Below are 10,420 nucleotides of genomic sequence, written 5' to 3'. Positions count from 1 at the left end.
GGCTCCGGGGGGAGCTGGTGCCTGCTCAGCACCTCTGCGGCCCTCGTGCCGTGCCCCGGTGCTGATGGCGTGTGCAGTTGGGTGTTCTCTGAACGCCCTCTGGGTTTCCAAGCGGGATCTTGGTTCCACTTCCCACAGCTCCCAGCGGGCTGGCCTGGGAGAGAGGTTTTGGGAGCAGGAGCCTGAGAGACAAGATCGTTCCACTGCACGGCCTGCTGCAGAGTGACATGGGATGTGTCCGTGGGCTCTCTTGTCCCACCTCTCTTCCCTAGCTCGCTTTGGACGCGTGTGGTGCTGCAGGACACGGACACCTCTGGCCACAGTAATGGGAGTGTGGTTTTCCTCTGCACAACCCATCTCCTGCTCCTCATCCAAACCCAGAGGACGCTCCAGGTGTGGTCTGAAGGATTTATTTAGTCCTGTGCCTGCCACAAAGTCCCTTCTTGCCACCCTTCCCTGCGTCGCGCTCCCATACGTCGCGCCCAGCTCAGGCCTCTTCCCTTCGCAGGCTGGTTCTGCAGCACAGCTGTGGTGTGCCCTCTAATCTTCTTAGCTCGTAGTGTGTTTGTGGGTGTTGAGGGCATTGGAGACACACAATGAAAGCTAATTTCGTTCTTGATTATCACCCTGAATGACAATCATAACTAATCTTGACAGGGAAGAAAAGCTTCCTTGCGTTTGCCCTGTTGGGCTCAGGATCACTGGAACAAGAGGGATACAGGAGGGATGGATTGAGCATCGCTGCTCCCATCCCCGTGGGTTGCAGCCTTGGGGGCGACCAGGGTTGTACCCCTCACACAGCTCCTGATGGAATAACCCCACTGGAGGCAGCTTCTCCCTGCTCTTAGTAGGGAGCTGCTGGTAAAAGGCATTTCCCTTGGGAGATTAAACTCTTTATCTCTTCTTGGTCTAAAGTCTCATGTTGTGTACTGACTTGGGACAGAAAAAGCTGGTTCTGCTTTGGAAAAGCCTGGAAGGATCCATCTAATCACCAGCTGATCACCAATCTTTCCTCCTCCCACCTCTTAACCACACCGTCTTCCCGGGGGCATTCCCGAATTCTCCCCAGCCTTTCCCAGCTCTGTCCCTTGCTTCCCTGTGCATGTTTTCGGAGCGTTACCATGGGCCAGCATCTTCCCCCGTTGTGAACAAGGCTGCAGTTAAGGCTCTGGATTAGAACTGGGAGGAGTTGGGGTCTCCTGATGGCACCTCAGAGCCGGTGCTCGCTGCAGCTCTGTCGTCTCTTCCTTGCGAGGTACCAGCAGTGGGTAAATGAGGAACCCTCGTGCTCTGGGTTTTCCATTAAGCCCACAGTTAGATAAAGGCAGGAGCCTTTTTATCTCCCCTGGTTTCACTTCTGCAGCATGTTTAGATGGAATTCTGTGTGTGCCGAGGAACGAGCGCGGTGGCTGAAGCCTGGAGAGGTTTAAACCCATTTCTGTGCTCTCTGCTCCTGCTTTGGTCGGCTCAAGGCAACGAAGCAAACGGGCCAGTGCCTTAGGAAGTGGTCAGATGGCTCCCGATGGGGATGTGCTGGACGTTGGTGCCTCGTGCGTTGGGGTGGCTTTTTCTGTACCCCCCATTTCCCTTCCTTATCCACCAGTTTGAGGAAGCAGCGGCAGTGAAATACAAGGGGGAGAGATTCCTTTCACTGGGATTCAAACCTGTGTCTGCAAAATGCCAGCTCCACACTGGAATGTCATGGAGAGGCATTATGGACACCCTCAGTGCAGGACTGGGATGAGCTGGAGCCTGGGACCCTGTGGGCTCTTCCCTGGCACCTCTGGAGCAGTGTCCTGTGCCGTGCTCTGCAGTGTCCTCAGGGGCTCATTGATGTTGCTCAGAGCTCTGTGGGAAACCAGAACTGCTGTCACAGGCTGGAACTTGGTTGTCAGCAGCTTGAACTGAGCTGGAGGAGAACCTGGGTCTGCAAAAGGAATGGGTAAAAGTCATTGCTTGGATGGTGGTCAGAAGGTTACGCATCGAGTCCCGCTTTGTGCTGGCACCAGGGCTTGCTCTGGCCATCACTGGTCTTCTCGGGGTGGCTCTTCCGATAGCTCAGGGCAGGAAAACCCAAAGAGACCTTGACCTAGATCATGTCTCCTATTGCTGGTGTAGAAGCTGATTGCAGTGAACTGCTCCTGAGTTTCCAGATGAAGGTTTGGTTTCTGAAGTGTCTGAAATACTGCTCCTTTTCCAGGAGGACTAACAACTTCCAGCTACCGAGTCAGTGCTTGGGTGCTCCTCAGTAGTATTTCAGTTTTCACCTTGGGAACTGTTACCAAGCTTTGTCTGCTTTCAGAGGTGATCATTGATAGGGCAGGTGAGCAGCTCTCGCTGTTTGCCAGAGCCATGCACTTAAAAATGCACCTTAAAACTCCCCCAAAATGTTCCAAGAGGCTTCTGGTCTTAATCTCCAGGAAGCTTATTGCAGCCTTTCTTGCAGTAAATTTCCTTGTCATCTCTTGACAGACAGAGAGTTGGGAGATTTTAAGAAGTCTTTGCAGAAAATGAGTCACTCGGTGCACAAATTGGAGAAGTGAAATGTTCTTCCCTGTGTCTTGGGGATGTTGCTCATGGGGGTTGGTACGATGGGGAATTTTGCTGTGTGGAGCACGTGCTTCATCCTGGGGGTGTCCTGGGGTTTGCCAGCAGTTCCTGTCCCTGCCGAGAGCACTCAATAGGTGTCCAGGGCTTCAAACACAGGCAGTGGATGAGACGTTCTCTGCACCACGCTGGAGGAGGCAGCAGGTCTGGGGGAGTCTTGGAAACTCATCTCAAAGAGGCATTTTAACCTCATCGTGCTGAGCAGACTCCAGGCTCCTCTGCCCCCCCAGCAGGGTCTTTTGGAGCTTTTCCTGCAGGCAGCTCACATCCCAGCGAGGCCAAGAGGAAGCCAAGTGCTGAGGGAAGGAGACTGCAGGGGAAGGTGATGGAACTTCATGCTCCTGGTGTGACCTTCTCCACATTAGGTGATGGGCAGCCAAGAGAAGGGATCTTGAAGCTGCTCTTCAAGTGCTGCTGAAGCCTGGCAGGCCTTGCTGGGGGCTGCATCCTGCAGGGTTTGCAGAGTTGTACACAGAAGAGATCCGGGTGTTGTCTGTGGGACCTTCTTCATGGAGGGAGGGATTTGTTGGACCTGGTCATCTGCTGCTGTTGTATCTGAGCATCCTTTCTGTGAGGTACAGAGGGGCCCAGCCCTTGGTCAGCTCAGCAGCGCTCTCCTGGCACCGTGTGTATCCCCTGGAAGGGTGAAGGTAACGGCTGGATCTTTTCTCCAAGTCCAGATGGAAGCAGAAGCTTGAGGAGCAAAGTACCCAAGTGTCTTCTTGTCTCGGGGAGGGTGATTTGGCTCTCGGATCCCACAGGTCCACCCAGGCAGCGCTCCCCTCGCTTCACCTGCTGCTTCCAGCTCCTGTGTCAGATGATTTCCCATTCCCTTTCCTTGTGGGATGTGGTTCCATCTGAGGGATGTGGTTCCATCTGAGCTGCTATAGTGACCTTCCTGCAAAGGTGTGAGTGCTCCAGCCCCATGCACCTGCAGAGCAGAGGGGCTGCAGGGCTGCTGTGGCAGATCATCTCCACAGTGGGCTGGAATGGGTGTCACTGGGGGGGTGTGAGTGGAATGGTGCATTGCACTCTTAGTGTTGGGATCCCGAGGTCTTGGCCTTGTCCCCTCCCAGGGTTGGTGGCAGTGGGTGGCAGCAGGAGGCACCAGGGCCTGAGGAAGGTGTGGGAGAGGAAGAGGAGGAAGCGGCAGCACGTTGGTTCTCAGTCTGCTGGCAGAAGGGAAACTGCAGTGTCAGAGGTCTTCAGTGGTGGGAAGTTCCAGCTGAGGAGCCTGTTCCAGCCTGGCTGGATAACTAAACCCCAGCCTTGCCTTTGCAGACGGGCCAGCACATCCTGCAGTGGGGTCATCCAGAGCCCGGGCTGCAGCTGGAGATGGGCCCGAGGCCGAGCGTGGGGTGGTGACCAACCTCTCCTGCCTTCGTCCTTCCCTCTTGAGGCAGGGCTGGCACACATGGAGGTGCCTTGGCCACTGCCCTCCTGGTGTGGGCAAAGCCCTGAGGGTTTGAACTTGGTTCAGAGCAGTTTGCCTACAAGTGGAGTGAAGGTGCATCTCCTGGTGCGCCAGAGCGGGTGTGCTCCTGCGTGCTGTGTCCTGGTGGATGGGAGCGCCAGCTCCCCACATCACTTCCTTTGGCTCTCGGAGCCCCTTTGCCTCCTTTCTCATCCTCATGCACCTGGAACCTTCAATTCGGGTTCAGGGAAATCCCCTTTGGCTTTGGAGCTGTGGAGGATCAGGAGGTGGCTTTGCCCTGGCAGGGCAGGAGGTGTTTCTACAGTGCTTTCTTCCTCAGCTCCCTGCTCCCCTTGCGTTTGCCTTCAGCTGAGGAAGGGTCTTGCTTTCCTGCTTCCTCCACTGAGGAATGGTAAAAACTGCAGCGCTTGTTTTAAATAGCCAAGGATGATTGTGAACCTGTCAAAGAAGTGTGAGCTGTGTCTGTGGGCAGCAGGCAGAAATCACCAGTAGGGAAAAGCAGTGAAGTTCAGACCAGAGTGGAAGTGGAGCCGTTGAGGCTGGAGGCATCTTCTTGTGAAGCAGCTCTGAGGGTCCCTGGGCTGGTCCTGGCTTGTTGGAAGGCTCTGACATCACCTCAGCCTTGCTTATGGCTTTTCTTCTTTCCCTCTCACAGGAACGGGGTGAACGTGGAAGGAGCCACACACAAGCAAGTGGTGGACCTGATCCGCGCGGGCGAGAAGGAGTTAATCCTGACGGTGCTGTCGGTGCCTCCCCACGAGGCAGATAACCTGGATCCCAGCGATGACTCCTTGGGGCAGTCCTTCTACGACTACACGGAGAAACAGGCCGTGCCCATCTCCATCCCCACCTACAAGCACGTGGAGCAGAACGGCGAGAAGTTTGTGGTCAGTATGAGCTGGGGTGGAGCGTCCTGGAGCTGGGATGTGTCAGCTCCGTGCTGTGAGGGACAGTTGGTGGCAGAGCTCTGTTTGCCCTCGGGATGGAGGCACTTTCAGTTACCTGGTTGAGGCTTGCCCGCCCTCACTCACAGCTGCAAAGGAATAACAAGCACAGTGTTGGCTGGTGCTGAGAAGCTTTTCATTAACGTGTCTGGTGTAGCCTCATCTCCCATGAAGTTTACACAGGATGTTGTTATTGTCTTGTATTCGTGTCTCCTGTTTTACACCAAGTGTGAAGGACATCTGTGGTAGCTGTACAAGCGAAGGGAACAGATGTCCTGAAGCGCAGCTTCCCATCTCCAGCCCTTTCCTTTAGGGAATGTTGGGGAAATAGCTGTGGAAAGTCTTTTTCCCTTTGGGTTCCCTGCCTCATCTGCTGGGGAGGCTGGAGGTCCTTTCATAGCTAATGGGAGCTGTCAGCATGTACCTGGCACGGGGGCATCCTCGAGGCTTGACGTTGGTTCTGGCTCATCGGGAATGGTTGTGGCTGGAGAGAGACCCAAACCAGGTTGGGCAAAGACACTCACCTGTTGAGCTCTGTCTTCTTGCAGCATGTGGGGTGTTGTTAACCCCTTGCTCTGCCTGGCCTTGCTCAGCTCCTTGCTCAGCCTGACTGTGTAGTGCTCATGTGTCACCAGCACCAGGAGCATGGTGAGGGGCAGCAGAGCCCCAGCTGGCCCCAAGCTTCAGCCAGCGACTGGCAGAGCCAGGAGGCTGCCACAAGAGCAGCATTATCCTGCAGAGAGCTGCTCGTTGTTAGGAGCACAGCCCTCCCCACGGCCACAGCAGGTTTTCCCTCTGCTGCACGTGCTGTCACTGTTCTTCCAGAGCCAGGGAGCTGCGTGTCCCTCAGTGGGGTGAAGGGGCTTGGAAGGAGGCAGTGAGTGGAAAGCTCCTCTCCTCCTGCAGGTGTACAACGTGTACATGGCGGGCCGGCAGCTCTGCTCCAAGCGGTACCGGGAATTCGCCATCCTGCACCAGAACCTGAAACGGGAGTTTGCCAACTTCACCTTCCCGCGCCTCCCGGGGAAGTGGCCGTTCTCCCTGTCGGAGCAGCAGCTGGATGCCCGGCGGCGAGGGCTGGAGGAATACTTGGAGAAAGGTACTTAGACAAACCCTCCAGGGACCTGCCACCGGGGGCCGGTGCTTCACGGACACTTGTTCACCTGAGAAGCTCATTTGGAGCTGGATTGGATTTGATGGATGAAGTGGTGAGAGGGAGCTCGGACTTGCCGTGGCATAACGGTGCCTGTGCAGTGCCCCTCCACCAGCAGCACACAGCATTCTGTTCTGAGAAGGGGTTTTGGGCTGGAGGTACCAGCCTTATGTCACACTGTTGTTTCCATGTCACTTTTGGGCTGGTGCTGGGAGGGGAGCGTCCCCCATCCCCAGGGCTCCCCACTGACCTGTGCTCCCTGTCCTGCAGTGTGCTCCATCCGTGTCATTGGGGAGAGCGACATCATGCAGGAGTTCCTGTCGGAGTCAGACGAGGTAGGGATGGAGGCACCAAAGCTCTGCCTTCACCGTCTCTGTTAGAGAGGCTGGGAGCACTTGGGAAAGCTGGATCAGAGAGCAGAGACATTCCCTGCCAAAGCCTCGCTTGGTTGAGTAGAAAACCATGGTAGAAACATGAAGGCTGCAGTTTGCTGCCTGTGAGAAGCCTTTTCTCCATAGCATCAAGGAGCAGCTTTGCTGCTGCTCCCCGATGTGTGCATGGAACAGAAGCAGCCCCGTGGCCTCTGTGCATGCCCTGGCTCCTTGCAAGGGGAAACCCTGCAAAACCAACCCATATTTGGTGACTTCCCTGCTGGTTTCGTGCTGGTGGCAGCCTGGGGAGCTTCATATTCAGGAGCTGTTGGTATTCATCAGCCTTTGGCCAGAAGCAACAGGCACTCTGAGCACAGTCTGTGTGATTGCCCCTCCTGAGAGGGGCCTGCAGGCAGCAGCAGTGCTTGCTGTTTGCCCTTCTGCTGTTGTTCTCTTCCCAACCTTTCCGGGGTGCACGTCCCATGCATGGAAAACCCAAGCCCATCATGGTCTGGAGCAGTTTGCTCAGCTTCCTGGTGGGAGCAGAGCTCACCTCTTCCTTCTGTCACAATTCCTCTGGTGCAGGCAGGAATGGGATTCCAGCAGGGGGCTTGGATTTTAACGGGGCAGTCGATGGTCTGTAGAGCTCAGGGGGGGTGATGCTGATTTCTCCCTCCCTCAGAACTACAACGGTGTCTCGGATGTGGAGCTCCGGGTGGCGTTACCGGACATCACCACCGTGACAGTCCGAGTCAAGAAGAACAGCACAACAGACCAGGTGTACCAGGTGAGCTCCTCGTTTGCCTTGACTGGAAGACTCGGACACGAGCTGGGAATCCGCCTGCTTCTCTCTGCTCCTTTCCAGTGCCACTGGGCACAAGCGACGCTGCGGGATGAGGGGGACAATGGGAAACTCTCACCTCGGGCCGTGCTGAAGCAGTGTTTGTGCTGGCAGCTCAGCTGCAAGGATGGAGCCATGGCTGAGTTAGTACCTGATAGTGGGTGGCTCTGAGCACTGGCTGGAGTGTGTCAGCACTGCAGTGGGGGCCCCGAGCTGGCAGCAGCCAACACGGGGGGCTCTGTGGCAGGGCAGCAAGTTGGATATTGAGGGTAGTGCCAAGTTATGGGTTTGCAAATGGCTGGAGGCCTGGTGCTTTAAGTGGAAAACTAAGGAGAACTGACTTCAACCAGCACTGCACTAATGCCTTGGGTTGGGGGATACTTGGGAATAACCTGTATGAAGCTGACTTTGCCCTGGAGCGGGCTCCTCTTTTGCTCACCCCATTTCCTGTCCCTTTGCAGGCTGTGGCTGCCAAGGTTGGGATGGACAGTATTACTGCAAACTACTTTGCCTTGTTTGAAGTGATCAATCACTCCTTCGGTGAGTCTTCTAATCCCCTTGGTGCTGACGAGCCACTGAGGACAAAGCTCTGCAGTGCCAGCGCTCTGTTAGGTCCTGCCTCTCCTCACAAAACCAGGAGCCCTGATCTCAGCTTCTCCTCTCTCCTTCTGTGGTTAAATCCTGTTGGTATTTGAGGCTTGGCAGTGGGATTCCAGGCGATCATTCTGGCACTTAAGTAATTGCCATCCTTCAGCCCAGCACATGCTGGGGTCTTCTGGCTGCAGTTCAGATTCCTGGCCACAGCAGTCTCTGGTTTCACCCACTTGCGTTCACTGAAGCTGTAGAGAGGCCAAGATGTCGTGGCCACACCACAAAATGGGTGTAGTGGTTGGTTTGTGTTTAATTCTTTTTTCCCTGTGCTGGGTTTTGAGCCAAGTGTGTTTCTCATTCCCAGCTGGGTAACTTCACTTCTGGATTGTCATCTCTGTACGCCTCAAACTCATCCTGTTGTTACAGCAAACTATGCCTTGTAGGAAGAGATTTCTAGGGCTGTTCCTCATGCTCACAAGGTTCTGGCTGAAGAGCCAGGGCAATTTTTAGCTCCTTAAAGCCCTCCTCAACTGACTCATCCTGCAGAACAGGCTGGGTTTGCAAGCAGAGGCTGACCCCAGGGCAGCCGAGCTCACCAGGCTCCTGTAAAACCACTGGCATCTCTGAGCTGCCTCTGCAGCACTCTGAGGGTCACGGGGTGCAGGACACGGGGAGAGAAGTCCAGGGCTGGAGGGTCACCATGCGTTGGGGTTGTGGAGGCCGGGCAGGGCTGTGGGGGAGCCTGGAGTGGGAATACCTGGCACACTCCCTGAGGAAGCTTTTGCAGTTCCAGACTCCCACTGGAGCTGTGAATTCCTCATTCCTGCGAGGGGCAACTCCCAACCTTTGTGGCTTGTGCTTTCTGGACACTTGCTGTGAACATCCACATTTATTCCTGTCTGGATGCACTCACTGGAAACCGTCAGCTCCATCTGCAGTAAGATAGTGGCCATATCCCTACGTGGTGAAGGTGGTGCCCTGGCACTCCCCTCTTGTCCATCATAGCTGGGTAATGCAGGTTTGAACACAGGCAGAGTCTGGACAGGGGCTGCAGCTTGGCTGAGCAATGCAGCAGGGTTTGTCCAGGCTCTGCCAGGATGGGACCTTCTCCAGTCCCCCCCTCTCCGAGGCCAGTTCCTAGGTCCAGGACAACTGTGATGCTCAGGCTTAGGCAGGACCTCCCTGTGCACCCCAGGGATGGAGCTGGGCTGTTGTGCTGATGCTCCAGAGCCGCCCTGAGCTCTCAGCAGCCACAGGGGCAATTGCAGGGGACTGGCAGGGTCCAGGGTCTGCTGCTGTGGAAGGAGGTGTTGGGGAAAAGCTGGATTTGGTCAGGGAGGGCAAGAAGGAGCCTTGGGGCAGAACTAGGTCCTGGTGCTGGTGGTGACACTGCCCCGTCCTGTGCTTTTTCCAGTGCGCAAACTGGCGCCCAACGAATTCCCCCACAAACTGTACGTGCAGAACTACACCTCGGCGGTGCCGGGGACGTGCCTGACCATCCGGAAATGGCTCTTCACCACAGAGGAGGAGGTTCTCCTCAACGACAACGACCTGGCAGTCACCTACTTCTTCCATCAGGTGAGGTGTTCGAGAGCTGTCCTGGAAACACTTCACTTGGAAAAGACCATTAAGGTCATCGAGTCCCCCCGTTAACACAACGCTGCCAAGTCCACTGGTGTTAAGGCAACACAAGTGCCCAACTCCCAGGCCTACTCCAGGCACCACTATCCTTCAGTGTACTGGGCACAGAGTGTGACATGAAGGGCCAGTCCTGCCTGGGGGGCTTCAAGGAGCAGAAGTCCATGGTTGGGTGACTTGGCAGTGCTGTGGTGAACTTGTGACCACGCCACAGCTGGCTGGGAGGCAGGAATCTACTGCTCTCGTTGGGAGAAGTTGCCTTCCCAGAGCTAAAAGGTCTAAGTTAAAAGGACCACAGGAGGCTGCACTCCCTGGTCAGATGTTTGCCTCAGTTCTCTGTGCTGTCAGTGAGGATTGGGAGCCAGACTTCTCCCTGTTCATCCCGAGGAAAGGGGGTGTTTCTGCCTGTGATTTCACTTCATGCAGATTCTCTGGGATGAAATAAGTCCAAGAAGAGCCATGTTCTCCAATTGCCTGTTTAAAGCTAGTCTAGGATGACCAGCTCAGAGGTAGATATCTGCAAAGTTCAGTAAGATGAATCCTGCTCTGTCTCAGCCACCAAACCCATTGTCCCAGCACTGAGCTGAGGCTGTACCAGCCTCTGGAACAAAGTGAGATAAAAATAGTAGTTGTCAAATTCTTGGATCTCCTAGAGTGGCTCTTCACTGGCTGGCAGCTTTACAAGAGGCTTTGTGCCAGGGGCAGGAGCCTTTGCTGGGGTGTGCAGCTGAGGAGCAAAAGGAAGTGGCTCCAGCCTGAAGGAAAAGCCCATTTTTCATGCCAAGGCTCCAGCAGCACAGAGGGTAGAAGCCAGCTCTGGTCGCTGGAGCCAGCTGGAGT

The 10,420-nt window shown here is 55.4% G+C and overlaps 1 protein-coding gene across 1 annotated transcript in view; it reads left to right on the top strand.

Moving 5' to 3' along the window:
* Positions 1-4,697: 4,697 nt before the first annotated feature.
* Positions 4,698-10,420, top strand: part of SNX27 (sorting nexin family member 27) — a gene marked incomplete at both ends in the record, with an annotated part of 8,011 nt that continues 2,288 nt past the window's right edge. Inside the window, 6 exons of the mRNA XM_010016355.1 lie at positions 4,698-4,929; positions 5,893-6,085; positions 6,410-6,474; positions 7,193-7,297; positions 7,813-7,891; positions 9,357-9,520. Of these exons, the coding sequence (XP_010014657.1) occupies positions 4,698-4,929; positions 5,893-6,085; positions 6,410-6,474; positions 7,193-7,297; positions 7,813-7,891; positions 9,357-9,520 (838 nt within the window). The remainder of the gene's footprint in view (positions 4,930-5,892; positions 6,086-6,409; positions 6,475-7,192; positions 7,298-7,812; positions 7,892-9,356; positions 9,521-10,420) is intronic.

The sequence above is a fragment of the Nestor notabilis genome, unplaced genomic scaffold (genome assembly GCF_000696875.1).
Source record: "Nestor notabilis isolate BGI_N333 unplaced genomic scaffold, ASM69687v1 scaffold10326, whole genome shotgun sequence".
Lineage (NCBI taxonomy): Eukaryota > Metazoa > Chordata > Aves > Psittaciformes > Psittacidae > Nestor > Nestor notabilis.
This window is presented reverse-complemented; position numbering and strand designations above follow the sequence as displayed.